Below are 18,182 nucleotides of genomic sequence, written 5' to 3'. Positions count from 1 at the left end.
CAAGATTAAACCAGCTGGTGGTTTGGATCCAGATTTAGTCATACTTAGACTAGTCCCATCGAAACCAATGAGACTATTCCAAGTATGATTAAATCTGGCTTGCAAATGGTAAGCACTTGGGCTTTTAAAAATGTAAATCTGCTGTTACAGAAATAGCTTTTAACTTTGTTTGGCTCAATTATAAATATACCAAGAAACTCCCAGTTATTGTCTATATTTGTAATTCAGAATCATCCAGAATTTGATCAGTGTCCTGTTGCTATGGAGGTAACAGAATACTACTTTCAACACAGTAAAAACACAGGCCATCCACATTTCATGTAACTTTTTATTAAAATAGTATTTAACTGAGACATGTTGGCAGATGAAATCTTTTTCTTTAAAAAATCAGTTGAAGGGCCCCAGGCATTTGAAATGTGGGCTGTCCTGTGGCAAAAAGCAACCAGCATCCAAACTGGAAAGGAGGTGGAAGTTGGGAAGAGTACACCTGAGGCAGATTGTGTAACTTGAAAGGGAGAAGCTCAATGCATCTTTCACAGCATTGCAAGTGTTTAAATATTGGCTGACATGTTCACCCTCTTATTGTTTAAACTATAAAAAGCAACACTGTTTTCTGCTATAGAAGCAACTCCTGAGCAAGTCTGCATGTGTCTTAAAGCCCCTAACAGTCTTTGAAAAAGGATGGAAGATAATGAACCCAAACGTATTTTGGGTCTTTTTCAATGACTTATTCAAAAGCTTAGAAACAGGTTACATGAATTTCACTTTGAAGGGAAATGGTACACACGGAGTTTCCCCAGGGGTTAACCACAGAGCATTAGGAAAAAATTGTTACTTCTGTGGGAGTGGAGGGAAGACTCGCCAAGAGAACCAAAAAGAAAGAAAGAGAAAAGGAACAGAAGAGCAAGTCTACACAGCAACTGTTGAACCAGCCAAATTGTTTCCCCACCAGTAAGAAGGACTCCATTGAAGAAGGGAGAAGGAAGCCCCATTCTTGGTTGCCTGGAGCCCCCAGAGGGCAGAGATATGTCAGTCATTGCAACACACTGAATTAAATCTAGGAGCATTCCTTGCTTTTTGTGCCAGATTTGGTTCAGTGGCATATAATGATTAAATTGTACAAATAACTATCTCATTAAAATCTTCTAAAATGGCCACATTTCAAAATCTGAATTAACTTACCATTTACAACAAACCAAACAAAACCAATAATTATGGAATTACAGGGTCACATTTTAATTCCTGAATTTTACAGTTCAGCATTAATATCACCACATGTATACAAATGGTGTAAAACAAGTACAGTGGTTTTTTTTTTCTCAATACAAAATAAACTTCTGTTTCATGGAAAAACTATACTTCATATCTACACAGACAGCCCATCTTTTGCAAACAATAGCTAAAATTAAAGTTAACTACAAAATCTCCAAAACAGGGAAACTCTGTCAGTAACTGTTCCAGGAGAAATGGACCCATAACACATTGCAAGAGTGATCTATAATGGTGGATTGCTGCTGGTTTCATAGTTCATATCACTCTTAATTTGTAGTCTGGGGAATTTCTTCTTCATGATCTCAGATCATATATGGCCAAACTAACATTAAAATATTTACAGTTTGCTCTGAAAATAAAAAGTCTCAAATAGTTGCCTCCATCAATTTACCTAGTGTACTTTTTGAAATTTGTTTAAATACATGGAATGTGTTAAGAAGCAGCCTTTGTACTAAAACCCTCAAGTTCAAGGTGCTGCATGTTGACTCTACCTTCAAATCAGTATTGGTCAAAAATGATTTATGCCCCCAATTCAGTAGGGTTCAAAATTTTCTGGCAGCATTTCACGATGTTGTCTCTCTTACTCTTGCAAATGTGAAATGCAGATGGCTCAAGGAAAACATTTTTGATGCTAGCGGACTGACGCCATTCAACTTCTTTTCCATTAAATGTTATTAGTAATTGCAACTCAAATGTCATTTCAAGTACTAGGGTTTATTGATGGTTTATAGATCCCCCCCCCAAAGCTGATGATCCTTAGTATTGGTTTTCCTGGATAGCTTCTTCTAGTCATCTTTCATTTTGAACCCAGCTTCTTTTTCCTTCAAAATATGTTTGGGGTGGGGGGGAGAATCAATTTGCCACTCAACATGCACTACATAGCAGGGTGCTATCCTCTATCTTTTGGCTGACTGTGCAAATAGTGGTCCCCAACTTCTGAATTCATTTTTTAATGGAAAGAATTATTTAAAAGAGGCAATTGCTAAAAAAAAAAAACCACAATGGACAGCACCATTACAAAGTTATGTTACTAGGTTTGCAACTGAAGCCTTACAATTTTCTTCTAGCTTGGATACAAACTGGGGAAACCCTGCAATATCAAAAAGTTACTTTTCCCATCCCCTCACAGAACCCGAGATGATCTTTTTGCTGGCAAGCGGTCATCCAGGTGCTGATTGCTAACCCACCATTTCACTTTAATATTTAACAGCCTGAATGGCAGACTCACTGACTAGAAAGAGAATAGGTTCTTTGGAAGCCTGGTGTTCTCAGAACTAAACCCTTCTAGTCGAGTTCTTTTGCTACTCCTTGTATTCTCATGTATTTTCCAGGGAGAAAGCTTTCCGAGTCAGACTTAGTTCAGTCACAGCATTTAAGCACCCTCAATCAGAGTTTGTTTCAATGGTTTTAAGAGCCGAGACGAGGTCTTTTTCTTGGAGATGTTTCCTCCTCTTCATCTTCCTCCTCATCATCTGGATAATCCACAAGGCCAACCAAGCTTCCCTGTTGGATGCAAAGGAAAAACTCACATCGGGGGGGAAAAAAATTCTCCGGAAAAATGCATTGCTGTAAACAGATGCTAGCTAGCTTATGTAGGAAAAGCCAAGGATCTCACCACACTGGAACGCCTGGTGTAGCTATGTCCCATTCGAAAACGCCTCCAGAAAACACATCTTTTCACACAGGCTTTTCTTGGGCTGTAACTACTATGTTTATTTTGCTTTTACATGGTATTTTTAAACTTTTAAAGTTTTATATTATGTTTTGATTTGCTGCATTTTATGGTTTTCATTGTGGACTGCCCACAGACCGTTAGCTTTTGGGCCGTAAGGAAATAAATAAACGTTCCCATGAACTTCAAAAAGTTGGGGACCCCAATTTAAGGGATCTGCTAGGTTTCAAACCCTGCTTTTCACAAATACTGTGATGAAAGGCAGAGCAGGTATCTGTGTCATAATTCAGAAACTGAAGGTTAGACATTACTCTATGCATAGGTGGCAAGAAAACTTTTACAATTCGGAATGTTATGTTCCCCATTTTGTGGCATTTGGTGCCACAAGTTGTGCAGTGGCCTCTAACCTGGGTGGTTTTAGAAGGGAATTATACATATTAATAGAGGACAGGTCTATCAAAAGGGTATTTGCTATGATAGTTAAGTAGCATCTCCATGCTAATAGGAGATACGTGAACAAATAGCAAGGAAGAGCTATTGTCGTCATGACCTAGTTGTGAACTTCTTGGAAGTATCTGGCTGTCTATTATGGGAAACAACGTGCTTGACTGGACGGGCCCTTGGAAGATTAGTTAATAATTATGCCTTGAATAGGTCAGCTGTACGCTTAAAGTGTGTCTGAAGCAGGGATAATTTGGACAAGGATTAAGCAGAACGGTTTCTCTTTGATCAGGTAGACAACTTGTGACCTCCAGATGTATTGGGCTACAATTCCTATTATTTCTTACCATTGGATATACTGGATGGGCTGATCAGAATTGTAGGCCAAATTAGCTGAGGGCCACAAGTTGTCCATCCCTGAACCTAAATCATCTGGTTGCTCAACTGCTCAGAGGCTCCTGGAACTTACAGCATCAAATATAGTTCCCAGTGGGAGTTAAGACTGTCAAACAATACCACTGAATTTTATTAACATGACACAGAAAATATTGAGCATCATCAGACAGGGGAGGGAGGGTAATCATGTTTCGTGTCCCCTCCCCTGCTTCTGCCCAACAATACTTCTTCTTTCTTCACATGGAGGAAGTGTCGTGTTTCTCAAAACTTCTTGTCTTCTTGGGAGACAATAATGAGGTTTGCTAAGTAATCTACAAAGTTTTATTCAAGCAATAAACATCCCTTCCCACCTGAAGAGAGTCTAATTTTAAGGAACTTTCTCTTAGGCAAAACCATGCAAATTAAGTGAGATAATTGTCTTTTCAAGAAGAATGGAAAGCTCTTTTCTAAAACACGTTAATTTCAGAGAGACTAGTTTTGATGCAGCTTCTGACGGGTCACCAGCTGGGCCGACTTTTTCTCGCTTTCTTTTAGCTCCACCTGTTTTAGCCTGTGGCGTACTCTAGGATCAGCTAACCTCTCCGTGTTCTCCCTCTCAGAAGAATGTTAGCTGTGTATTATTTGCTTTTGACAAGAAAAGCTCTGGAGAGAGTTCACTCCCACCTAGTGAAGACCTCATAAGAGCTTTCTCCCCCACTAGTACAAGCTAGCCTGTTTCTGGCGCTGACTCCTTACTTAAGAGTCTGATTCTGTTTGATCACTTGAAACACCTTCTTCCAACCCAGGAAGAACAGAGCTAGATATGATAGAAAGAGGAAGTAAACAATGACCACGTGGCTCATTCAGTTTTTTTTAATTGTGCCGCTTTTCCTGCATGCAGCAGGAAATGGCGGCACGTTTAGTTTCCCCCACAAAAAAACGGGACTTACTGGAGCCTTATTTGTTGCGGAAAGACGACCAGAAGGAGCGGGAGGCGGACATCGTCAAAAGGACGCACGAAAAACCATGAGGAGCCAGTAACGAGCGTGCAATAAACCACTCGTCTGATGATGCTCATTGACACAGGGTTAAGTGTTACATTTTAAATATTTTATCCTGCTTGATCTTACCAGACATTCCAAGTGACTAACAACAAAAGCAACATTAAAAGTACAGCTTCACACAAACAACTGATGAGCTCATAAATTCCAGTATCTGAGTCCAACATAATGCCCACTTTAATCAGTTTGATCACATTTATAAAATTCTTGCAAGTTCTCTGTGATGCAGAGAATCAGACTTGTAAAACGATACCACATGGTAAGAGAAAGACCCACTGTGCATCAGGGCTGTGGAGTCAGCACATAAAACCTCCGACTCTGACTCCTTTATTCATGGCACCTCCGACTCCTTTAATTATATATCGATATAGGAAATAAATTTCCTACATTGACTGCAAGCACGCAACTTTTTAGAACCCTAACCTGTTTAATCCCGGGTCTAAAGGCTATAGCTAAGACATTATGGTTTTTTTAAATTTTATTTATTAAAGAAGCCCAGAAATGAAAACAATGAGGTTATATTTTTATTTATTTATTTAATTGCATTTATATCGCCCCATAGCCGAAGTTGTCTGGGTGGTTTATCAAAAGACTATAGACTATAAAGTAATAGGATATGAAACTATAAAAGAAAATCAGGAACAACTTTCTCTACTAGTTCAAAAGTCTAAAGTATATACTTTGATATCAAAGTCAAAACTACAAAAAAGTAAAAAACAATTGAACACCTAAAACAACTTAACAAATGACCATTTTAAAAGAAATGAACTCAGCTAGGTACATAAGTAACATAAACCTTTTTCAAGATTAAAGTATCGTTTGAATATAAAATTCAAGTGAATATACATTTAATGAAATAAACATTATCTTGTAGAAGATTGAAGACTAACATATTGCTCTTAGAAACAGAATTGCTTCTGCCAAATCTTCCCTCATAGAAGCTCTTAAATCTGATTTGGCTATTTTCAGTGCTGAAAACCGTCTTTCAACAGTTCTAGCTGCATCACTAATAACTGCTGGATAAACTAGGATGGCTTCTTCTACAGTCAGTTTTGATGAGCGGTCATACTTTTCCACTTCTTTTAATCCTTCAAAAAATTCTTGCCGAAGTTTCTTTATTTTGATATGTACTGGTTGTTGTTTTTCCATGCTTAAGCGGTGTCGCTTTATTTTTGAACGTTCCATTCTGTCCAAGTAGGTTTCAAAGTCTAATTCTTCATTTGAACTGGATGATTGTAACCCTTTCATGCAAACTGCTACTTCATAGAGTGCCTGTTTTCCTGCAGCAACTTGGTCATCGCTCAACAAAAGCCGGGTCATTGGATCAATGTAAAAAGCAGCTAACAGGATTTGATTATCCAGCAAGAGAGCCTCTCTTTTCTTCATTGAAGATACAATGCCTTCAGCAATTAATCCTCCTCTTTTGTTCAGGCGATACGTCAAGCTTTTCCACTCCAACAAGAATTTACCAGGTGTTAAATCCTCAGATTGCAACTTCTTGGTGACAGTAAAAGGGCGGAGAAAGTAGACTTTCTAATTCTGTCACTTGCACCCACTGGCTTTCAGTTAGTGAAACATTTCTGTTGTCCAGATCTTCAAGAAAGTCTTTTAGTTCAAGCAAACGCTTTGTCATCAAATAAGTGCTTCCCCAGCATGTTGCTTTATCCAAAATGGCTCCTTTTCCAGCACGTCTCTTCAGAATAGCATCTGTTTTAGGGGTCCCGGCTGCAACAGCTATTTGCCTTAGCTTGCCAATGAGAGTAGCTGCATGACGATCTTTCAATCCATCTCTTATTGCTAGTTGAGCTCCCCAGAGAGGTCCGCCAGAGGTCCGCCTGGCTCTTACACTGTACTCCTTTCATCGCCAGCTGAAGACTTTTTATTCTCTCAGTGTTTTAACACATAATTTTAACTTGAATTTGAATTTTGCTATTTTAACTTTGTATTTTAATTTTATATCAATTTTGCTGCATGGTTTTTATCCTGGTTGTGCTTTTTATACTGTATTTTGTATTTGTGCTTTTAACCTGTTGGTTGTTTTACTATGGTTTTAATTTTTGTGAACCGCCCAGAGCGCTTCGGCTATTGGGCGGTATAAAAATGTAATAAACAAATAAATAAAATGTACAGCACAACGCATATGTTGAATTGTAATAAGCTTAGGTGCTTCTGCAATATCATCTAAAGTTTCAGTTTCACTGCTCTCTTCAATTTGCACTGTTGGTGGATTACTTGCAGGAATGGGATCTTTATCTTCTAACATTTGTGTGTTTTCTTCGTCAACTTTATTCATTTTCTCAATTGTGCTTAACATATTTGAAGCATTATCTGTTACGATACATAGAACCTGTTCCTTTTTAATTTCAAAATCTTTCAAAACATCTTCCACTAACTTCTGAAGATATTCGCTGGTGTGATGTGACTGGGTGTCCTTTACTCCTAATGTTCGAGTTATCATTTTATTGCTTTCATCAACAAATCTAACGTTAATAGCAAAATAATTGACTCTTTGACATGTGCATGCATCCATTTTAACGAAGACAAAACATCCCTTTAAACTTTTTCAAAAGTTCTTCTTTCTTACATTTGGCTTCTTTAATTGTAAGCCTCCTTACACTTTCTCTTTCTAGAAAAACTCCAAGTTTTCTAGCCATTTCTCCAGTAAAGCCTAAAAAGGCCATTTCAATGATGTGGTTTTTGAACTTTTCTGGCGACATTGTTATGGTATCTTTATTAGATGTAAAGAATCTTGATACTTGTGTTTGGCCGCCAGTAGATTTCTGATCTTTCTTTAGCCCTGAAGTAGATGGAATGTTGTTATCTTTCTCATTCACAGCTTCTAACACTTTAGGATGAAAACGCTGTGTCTTTTCAAATTCGATGCTCTTGTAGGTGCATTTTTGTCAGAACCACCAAAACTACTGATTTTTGCATTACATGTTTTTTCTGAATCATCATCTTCTATAATACACTGACATACATAATGTTTCTCATCTCGTTATTGTAAAATGTTTAAAAACAGCTGACTTTGTTGACACTCTTTTTGCCATTGTGATTTTCTTCACAGGATGTCGCTACCACAAAATAACTTGAAATTAAAATATATCCTGAAAAATTTACCTGCACATTTACCTAGGAGCAAGCCTCACTGCAGACAAAGGGACTTACTGTGTGTCGACTCAGAAGTAAGTCCCAGTGAGTTCTATCGAAATTACTTCTAATTAAACATGGATTAGTTTAGGTAGCTAAAAGTGCTTAAAGCAACTGATTCGTGCTATGTGTATATGTTTGGGGTGGTTTTTTCTAAAATTCAAATAAAAATCTCCTTTACTGTGTTACGTGATATGCTCTCATTAGACCCGTGTACAACTTGCACACATTCTAATGAGACTCACACACACACACACACACACACACTTGTAAGACATCTTTAGACATTGGTCATAGAGCGTCTGTGGCTAAGTAAGGTGATTCTTATCTAAATGAATTGCTTGACCTACCCTTGTGATTGCTCTCAGCCCCATTCCTGTGTTTTTTTCCTCATCTCTGTTGGAGATGGAGGGGTGAAGACACCTTGACTGTTGGCTGCCTCAAAATGGAGTCTGTACTGCTCACTCACAGGAGAGCTACTTCGTAACAACTGTATTATGTTCAGTTAAAAGTGAACATTTGTTTGTGCTTCCTTTCCTTCCTCCCCCCACTCCCTCCCTCATACACCCCAAAAAACTCTTTCTTCCCCCACAAACAACCCAGCGAGGCCCAGCGCTTACTGCAACCAGCCAAGATTACCAAACTCCTTCTTGTGCTTGGAACTCACATGCATGGAGCACCTGAGTCATGGTGACTCATCTGAGCCTGCCTGTGAAGGAGCAGCGGCACTCTGGAAAAAGGCGGCACATTGATCCGTCTTTTTCTCTGTTGCTGCCGATCCGCTGAGGGGGTCTGAATTTCTCTGGCCAGCTAGACTGCAAATCCGGGATTTTTGTCCAACCAGCCAGAATATTTTGGAATTGGCTGGAATCCAGGACAATCTTGGTTTTCAGGGACATATCGCAACTCTATATACAATTTAAATTTATTAGGAGTCAGAGTCAGTACATTTTTACCAACTCCGACTCCAGTAACCCAAGAATTACTTCTGACTCCGACTCCACGACTCCGACTCCACAGCCCTGCTGTGCATCCCAACCAGCTTCACCCCACACGCTCTGGATCTTGAGAGCAACTTATTTGGATATCTGAAGGAGCTTTCTCACCATATCATCCAATGGTTTGAAACTGCGAAGGCATCACCACGCTTGCTTTCACAAATACCACATCACTCACCTTCGTGGCTGTGACTGCTGCAGTCAAATTGGCATTCTTAGAAGAGGAACCGTTTGAACTTGCTGGCGAAGTTTGAGCCGCTACAGATTTGCTGTTTGTACTATTTGCTCCGTTAGTGGCACTTGCAGAGTGGGAAAAAGTGAATTTGAAGCCACCCGCTGAAGTCCTTTTGGGGAGATTCTCTTTGTCTTCGCTCTCTTTTGCTAATGGGAAAAAAAGGATTTTGATTTTAGCACAGTAACTGCCAAAAATAATCTACAAAACCCAAGATACGCAGAATGTATCAGCTGAACCTATTCTTCCTTTTAACAGTGGCACTTAATTGGGGGAAGGGGTATTAAGCGAAGTGACCAGAACAATTCTGACAATACAGGCATGGCAAGCCCCTATTAAGTATATTAAACCTAACAGCCTAAAATCCAATTTGCTCCAGCTCGCACCGCACCCCCATGAGCAACTCCGGAACTCATGGCACTGCTGCAGTGCTTCTGCAGAGGCGCCATTGGTCTGAAACCTCCACTTTGATGTGAAGGATAGCCTTAATCACCGCTGCAAATGTGGAGGCTTAAATGAGAGCCATCACAAACACACAAATCTTGTGGTGTAACTTTGCTTATATTTAATTTGTCCTTCTCCAACTCCAATCTGTTCTGGCTGCAAAATAAAATACATCGGTTTTACGAAACTTTGGTGTAGAGAGAATGTACATCTGCATCATCATCATCAATCAGCGTCATCTCTTCTCTTGCTCGTGGTGGTTTTTCTAGATCAGCCTTCCTCAACCTGGGGCGCTCCAGATGTGTTGGACTACAACTCCCAGAATGCCCCAGCCAGCTGGCTGGGGCATTCTGGGAGATGCAGTCCAACACATCTGGAGCGCCCCAGGTTGAGGAAGGCTGTTCTAGATGGACCTGATGGGCTTTGCCAAGTCATGCTGTCTTTTACTGATTTAGGAATTTCCTGACAATGGAGCACGTTTTAAGTATGACTGCTTTCTGGATGTTGATGTGGATGTATTTTGGTAAGCCCAGTTTCTGAAGGTTTTCCGTATAGTTTATTTATTTATTTATTTATAACATTTTTATACCAATAGCCGAAGCTCTCTGGGCAGTTCACAAAACCGCTCCGCTTTTTTATGTGATGCCAGTGACTGATGTGACTAACGGATTACATTATTATTTTCATTATCATTATTATTTCTATACTCCCTGATAGCTGAAGCTCTCTAGGCGGTTCACAACTATTGGTGAGGCCCAAGGTGTTGGTGAGAGTAGAATTCTATATATATCAAAGGAAGGGGTATGTATAAACACGCCTATTCATCAGGGAATAGAGGAGTAAAGGTTGCAATCACGATTGGGGGGGGGGGAAAAGATATGTACTATGAATATTTCTTCTTTTTAATGTGTGGCCATATCTAGGCTGGGCTTTATCTCCTACTCAAAAGACACTGAATCCTCTCCCTCCCTCCCCTTCCCTGGAGTAAGCCCCTCCCCAGTTCCAAACAATGGACGAGCTTAGGGTTGAAATTTTTCCCCAGAGAAACAGCTAAGGAGAAAGAGAGCAGGGTGACTTCTTGAAAGTGTTTGGTGTTTTATGGACTCACAGTCCAGGAGCGTCTGTGAATAGTTGTAAACCGCCCAGAGAGCTTCGGCTGCGGGGCGGTATATAAATGTAATTAAATAAATAAATAAATAAAATAAATAGGCCATGGAAAGAGCCAATGAATGTCAGCAAAGGTGGGGCCTGGATACTTCCACAAACTAACCAGAACAAACTTCCATCTCCTGTAAGTGCCAACCTTCCTTTCTCTGTTGGTACGGGATGTTCTAGGCTGGGATATGAAACAGCAGTGCGATAGCCTGGATAAGATGGGTGAATGTTTCATGACAGGAGCATTTTGAGAAGAGGGAAATGGCCTAGGTTGAGATTTGTTCTTTGGAAAGATTATTTATTTATTTGCAGCTGCTTCCTGAGCAAAGGCAAGGAAGGCACTGGGAGGGACTTACACCAGGTAGGTAAGAGTATTAAAAACCCAAGTCACATCGTTTCCTGCCTCCTGAGCAAGCGAAAGGAGTTAAAGCCCAGCCTGGATACACCCCACACAAACAGAGAAGGAGACAGAGGCCATTGAAGAGCCCTCTACACTGAAAATCCCCCCACCCCTCACCGGGTTTTCATTTTTTAGTTCAGCTGAAACTACCCACAACACTTTCAAGGTTTCTTTCTGCTACTGAACCTGCAGATGGGGTTTAATAGCTTCTGAAAATTCCGCTTTGACATAGGTCGGACAGAATCTCATTATATGCTGCAAACAACAGGGGAAAATACCTTTTTTTGTTTCCATGAATTTCTCATAACTTTCTGGAAAATCATCCTCTGCCTTGGATTTCTCTACTGGGGGTACAATGGCTTCACCCTCCTCCTCTTCATCTTCATTGAACCACATTTCCTCGTCATCCTCTAAGGTCCTGGCATCTCTGCGGAACCTGTTGCTACGCAGTATAGACGGGACACTGTAAAATGCACCAAAAAGAGGTTCAACATTTGGCACTAGGGTTAAAATAGAAGATACCAAAGCCAGACCGTGTGTGGTTGATACCATATAGAACCCAAGGAGGATCCACAGGATGGATGGAGGCATCTGGAGGGCTGAATTAAGCCCCCCACAGATCATGATTTCTGCAGTCCTGTTCTAGGGGCATTAATGTCAGTTCTGCACCAGTGTGTAGTTGGTCTGGTCAACCAACTAATCTCTGTTCCCACCCACCATGACAAAATCCCAACTTCTCTGAGAGGGAACTTGGGGGTTCTCCTCATCCCCTGGAATATTGTCTTAAAACATCAAGACTCAGAAAGTGTGTTGACTTATATTTTGGAAAGGGAAATGGATTAAACACAGAAATACCTGAGCTGATAAAAATCTATTGCTAAGCACCATGCGTGCCACAATATTATTAACAGAAGCAGACAGACATTAAACCCACTTGAAAGGTCATCCAATGGTGCTTTCAGATTTATATTTAGTTTCAAGATATGTACCTATTCATTTTCTGGCTTTGTCTGTCTTTCTCTTGCTCATATTTTGTCTTCAGTCCTTTGAATGTCTGAACATATTCAATGGATTCAAGTGCCTTATAAAAGTTCTCAACTATATGTGTAGTAAGTGACTTGATATCTTCCTGCATTGAACACAAAACAAAGTTTAATGTTACCGAGCTGGAGAAGACCAGAAACATCAATATGAAGGAAACTAACTTTATGAAATCAGTGGAAGAGGAAATAATCCGAACAGGGAAACGTTTCTACAAAATGCTTTGGGCTTGAATCACTGGGAAATCATTGCAGGGTGAGAGCAGACAAACAGCAGGGAAGGAACGGGGTGGGCGGGGGGTGGGCAGCATTCTATTCACAGACTTGAAAAACTGCATTCGAAGCCTGGCTTCAACCATATGAACCTCAAGGCAACTACCCTGTTCAGCTGTCGCAAATATTCCTTTACTTTGGCAGCTGCTAATAGCAGTGCTAGAATTAAAACTGTTTTAAAACGTGGGTGTGTTTCCACAGCTAACATACACAGTTTTCTGAATAGCACAGCCAGTTGTATTCCAGGACATCGTAACGTCTGTGCAGAAGGTCTGCCAGCCTCTGAAGAGCCTGGACACAGAGCAAGTCTCTGGCTCCCATTCATTCAAACCCCACATGCGCTGCCAGGCCTCCCGTTCAGTAAAAAGCCAGGTCCAACATGGTGCTATGATCATGCCTGGAGGCCCTCCTTCATGTCCTTCTGCGATCATGTGGGTGGTGCCTAGGGAAAGGGCTTCCTCAGTTGTGGGGCCACAACTCCAGAACGTTCCCCCACTCCCTCTGAAGTTGATCTGGTGCCAAACCCAATGTCTTCCCAGGGCCAAGTCAAGACCTTTTAAAATTCCCCAGGCATCTGAGCACATCATCAAGCTGATTCTGACTGATGGTTGCTGTTTCTAATGTAGATCTGTTTTACAGTTCTTATTTAATATACTGTTACCTTTATTCCATAATTATTTTATTTTTATGTTAGCTCTGCTGGGAGTTTTGCAAACGGAAGGTATCTACAATAAATTAAATAAATAGGCCTCATCTAGAGTATTGTGTCCAGTTCTGGGCTCCACAATTCAAGAAGGATGCAGACAAGCTGGAGCGTGTTCAGAGGAGGGCAACCAGGATGATCAGGGGTCTAGAAACAAAGCCCTATGAAGAGAGACTGAAAGAACTGGGCATGTTTAGCCTGGAGAAGAGAAGATTGAGGGGAGACATGAGAGCACTCTTCAAATACTTAAAAGGTTGTCACACAGAGGAGGGCCAGCATCTCTTCTCGATCCTCCCAGAGTGCAGGACATGGAATAACAGGCTCAAGTTAAAGGAAGCCAGATTCCGACTGGACATCAGGAAAAACTTCCTGACTGTTAGAGCAGTGCGACGGTGGAATCAGTTACCTAGGGAGGTTGTGGGCTCTCCCACACTAGAGGCCTTCAAGAGGCAGCTGGACAACCATCTGTCAGGGATGCTTTAGGGTGGATTCCTGCATTGAGCAGGGGGTTGGACTCGATGGCCTTGTAGGCCCCTTCCAACTCTGCTATTCTATGATTCTAAACTCCAAATTCATCTAAATTCAGGATCCAGATGAAATTAGGGGACAAACAGTAGTCTCAAGCTGATCCCTGGTATCAAGTGAACATGGTATTCATTTTCTGCAAAGGATGAAGGGACAGGGCGAGCGGACCAAGAAGACAGTGAACGGGTCCAGGGCTGAGCCTCGTTCATAGTGGCTCATTTCACATGATAAAAACAAGCCATGGTGGCTCGTTTAAGTAAGTGGTGCATGCTGGGCACCATTAGCCTAATTACCCATCTGGGCACCACTTACAATATCATCTTGAACCGAGGCAAAAAAGCTTGTTTGAGGGGGATACAACCGTCAAATAATCCATGGCCTGTTGTTGGGTTATTTCCCCCTCAAGCGACCCATGCTGCCCAGGTTCAGATGACACGACAAGTTGCAACTGGGTTGGTAATTAGGCTAATGGTGCCCAGCATGCACTGCTGATTTAAATAAGCCACTGTAGCTTATTTAAGCCACTCTGGCTTGTTTGATCATGCGAACTGGCCCACTGTCCTGGTTTGCACAATCACTGCAGCGCACCATGGCTTGTTTAAGCCAAGATGAGCCACGGAGCCACCAGTGCCAGATTGCCTAGTCAAGCCCCAGCTGTAGTTTGTCAAGTGGTCCAAACCTCGACAGCAATAAACCATGTTCTTTTGTAGGGTTATTTAACCTTCAAAGAACCCTCTGCTGCCTGGGTTTGGATGAGAACCCCTTGCTGGGAGATGAATATTCAAAATGGTTGCCTGCCTCCACCACAACCCACTGTGGCTTAAATAAGGCTGTGGTGATCGTGCGAACCGGCCCACTGTATTCAAGCAGCAATAGCTGACTTAAAGAAACACACACACACACACACACACACACACACCAATATTATGGTGTCACTTTTTCTATTTTGTCTAACACACAAGACCTTTATGCATTTAGTATTAATCCTTTATGCTTAAAACGTTTATTTTAGAAGATAAAACTGAAAAACAGCACTACACAAGACTTACCACTCTGATGAATTCAAAAAGTTCAACGACTGCTGAATTCAGGAGATTGTACCTAGTTCCATTATCCAAAAGAGCATTTATGACGGGCTCAAATAAGTTTCCTTTGGTGATATAACGGTTATAAAATTCATCTTTTAGCCCAATTATCCTCCGCATGAAACGAAGAGCACCTGCAACATTAACAAGCATTTTAGGAGTGTCCTTTCTTGTTCTCAAATGCCCCTATTCCAAATAATTCGCATTTCACCATTTACATAAGGCGAAAGGATTGGTCCAGCTTAATGCACAGCAGCGAAAAGGTTGAACAATGGTACATTTAACCAGGAGTCTACAAATACGGTCACCATGGTGATCAAGAAATTAATTCTTGCCATCAGAATTGGGCTGCAGCCTCCAGCCAGGAGAAGCCACGGTATTTTGCCTTTCCTTTTTGTAACACTGCTAGCATTTTCCTTATTAGTAGCTAACTACATTGCCAGAGCACTTCTCCCTCCCGTGACCCTAATCCTGCCATGTCCCACAGTCCTCAGGCTGAGCAAGAGTTGGCAGCAGCAGCCGCCGCCTTTCATTCTCAGTTCTCCACATGCCCTCCTCCGCTGCCCTCCTGTGCCTCCATCTCAGGACAGCTCTGCTCCTGCCCCTACAGCTCTTTCCCGGCCAGTGCCCGCTATCGTGGAGTGTGCTTGTGGCTGGCCCCTCTTTCATGCCTCAAAATGCCCCTGGAAAAATAGGATTTTATAAAACAGCCTGCCTACATCCAGAGTCAGACATGTATGTGCATGTATGTGGATTTTAACTGTTGCTGAATGGGAGTTGGGAAAACCAGGACTACTTTACGGAGGAGGGAGTTTCTGTTTGCTGACAACATAGGGAACCTTTGCAAGGGGGAGGCAATGTTTAATTTCTAGAAAGATATGGAGGGACTCAGGCTTGTCAGGGAGCAATGTCATTCTCTTTAGTTCTGTGCGGGGAGGAGACAGGCTCCACCGGCTCCTTGGACAGGGAGGCCCTGCACATTACAAGAGGTACAAGACAGCCACCAATGTGGATGGCTTTAAAAGGGGACTAGACAAATTCCTGGAGAAGAAGGCTATCCATGGCTGCTCATCCTGATGCTGCTATGCTACCTCCAGTATCAGAGCCATGTACGCTTATGTACACCAGTTGCTGGGGAACACGGGTGGGAGGGTGTGGCGGCATCCGTGTCCTGCTTGTGAGTTTCCCATCGACATCTGGTCGGCCACTATGTGAACAGAATGTTGGACTAGGTGGACCCTTGGTCTGATCCAGCATAGCTCTTCTTATGTTCTTATGCTTTTAATATATGCCTACTGGCTAGTACAAGTATTTGTTGGCTACCAAGCCCAGATACGATTTCTGAACTTAATGCATTTGCATTATTTGTGCAGAAGCAAACGTGGAGCAAAAAAACACTGGGAAATTGGCCTGTATGAACCACAGTAAAATGAGAAAGAAATGACCAAGAACAATTCACTGCTCTTCTGCCAGTTTCAAATTCAATGGAATCTGTACAGGAGAGGCTTCCAATGCATGCTCCAAAATGGCTCAGGCACTGCAGCACTGGGCTTGGGTGTAGGAAACAATGCTCATCTGTGAAGCTGACTATGGGTTGGCTCTGTGTGTGTAAGCTTTTGTTCCTCATAGGACTGCTGCAAGGCTAAACTGCATTTTGAGATGCTTGCAGAAAGGGCAAGGCACATGTAAGATAATTTGAGCCAGATGTTCTGCTGAACCAAGGCACCAAGTGGAAAATACTAAATTCTTCTCTCAGATTGTGCTTTGTAGCACAGTTTTGGTGGAAATGAGGTCAGATATTTAAAATTTGACCAATACTGGACTCAAGCTACAACAATGAACGTTCTGAAACGAAATAATGAGTATTTGCACAGTTCCTCTCATTTTGCATAACTTATTCTGCTGATCACGGTAAGGAACAAGGTCTGAAAAGGAGACAGCTCCACCATTTGACTACTGAAAATCTTACTCAACATCTTCTTTGGTTTCTGAGATTTTACCAGGCATTGTTCACACATGTTTGAGTCTGTCTCAAAACCATCACGTCTGGGGATAGGATCCAACAGACCCTTTGCAATGGGGGGGGGGCAGGCTCGTGGGTGGGTGGCCCCGCAATGTAGCATTTCTGTGGGGGAAGGGCCAAAGCAAGCAAAAATACTTGTTTTCAGAAAGGGCATGACCTGCCCCTTCCAGAAACATCTGCTTCTGGATGTTTGGGGCCTTGTCCCCAGAAGCGTGACACAGCAGATGCCGGTGGGGTTGGCTGCACGTGCACCGGGAATCGGTACTGCTGGCCAACCTCACTGGATCTTATCCTAGAAGCTAGCTTGGGGGGGGGGGGGGAAGCAGCTGCAGAAATTCTCAGGAAGTACTGAATACCATAATCTGCAACTTTTCTGTGCTCCTCCCCAAATTGCATCATAAGCAAAAGCCCTGACGGATATGAATCAACAAACTACGGAGAGCAATTATACACATCTAAGGTAGAATATCTGACTTCTTACTTACACAGTGCCAAAAACGTGTGTTTTGAATTCATCAAGACTAAAACTCTTCTCAGCAAATCCTTGTTCATAATATAGTTCTTGATGTGGTATGTGTGGTGTTCCACACAAAAAGTGAGCAGCTCCAAAATTAAGGCAAGCAGCTGTGCTGTTTGATAGTTGTCTGCAAAATAAACGAAACTCAGTTAGATAGAAGGAACCCCATGGACCCTTTTGCAAATGCCAGAGAAAGGTTAACCTAGGTGAAAGGCTTTCCCCAGGCCAGACATACTATCTATGCCAAGCAAACTGGAAACTGAACCCTGGACAAATCTTGGCAAAGCAAAGATCTCAGGCCTAGTAACGTTTTACTTAAAACAAATTACCCTTTCTCTCTGACTATTTAAGGCAGCCTACTAATACAAATGTGCAGCAATACCATCAGCTGCTGCTAAAGGAGCCACAGATTTCTCATGAAACGCACAGGAGTGTTTCTTCAAGGTCTCCTGGTAGATTGTCTTGCTGGGGGCCACATCGCACTAAACACTCAAGAGGTTCGTTAAAAGCTTATGTGCGCACTGACTCTGCCGGCAATATAACTAATTCTGCACAACCATTTGTGGGCTGCATTCAGAAGTGACATTCTCCAGTCCTTGGGAATGGCCTGCATTTGCAATCCTGATTTAGAGGGACTGCTCAAATCAGTTTGCCAGTTCAGGTGTCATAACTGAGCCGAGTGTGTGAGGAAGCAACACATGCACAAGGCTTGTTCCATCAGTGAATGTGATGTCTGAATGCAGCCACCTACTTATAAACTCAGAACTTGATTTTCCTTCTCCCCACCCCCACGGCGAAGCAGTTCTGTCTTGAATA

General features: G+C 41.9%; 1 protein-coding gene across 3 annotated transcripts in view; it reads right to left on the bottom strand.

The window, feature by feature from the left end:
- Positions 1-310: 310 nt before the first annotated feature.
- Positions 311-18,182, bottom strand: part of PPP4R3B (protein phosphatase 4 regulatory subunit 3B) — a 44,255-nt gene continuing 26,383 nt past the window's right edge. For all 3 annotated transcript variants that reach the window (XM_063123799.1, XM_063123800.1, XM_063123801.1), the window contains 6 exons: positions 17,335-17,493; positions 14,791-14,960; positions 12,190-12,329; positions 11,479-11,663; positions 9,148-9,350; positions 311-2,775 (listed from right to left, as the gene is read on the bottom strand). In XM_063123799.1, the coding sequence (XP_062979869.1) occupies positions 2,680-2,775; positions 9,148-9,350; positions 11,479-11,663; positions 12,190-12,329; positions 14,791-14,960; positions 17,335-17,493 (953 nt within the window). In that variant the 3' untranslated portion in view covers positions 311-2,679. The remainder of the gene's footprint in view (positions 2,776-9,147; positions 9,351-11,478; positions 11,664-12,189; positions 12,330-14,790; positions 14,961-17,334; positions 17,494-18,182) is intronic.

Source organism: Elgaria multicarinata, chromosome 4 (genome assembly GCF_023053635.1).
Source record: "Elgaria multicarinata webbii isolate HBS135686 ecotype San Diego chromosome 4, rElgMul1.1.pri, whole genome shotgun sequence".
Lineage (NCBI taxonomy): Eukaryota > Metazoa > Chordata > Lepidosauria > Squamata > Anguidae > Elgaria > Elgaria multicarinata.
This window is presented reverse-complemented; position numbering and strand designations above follow the sequence as displayed.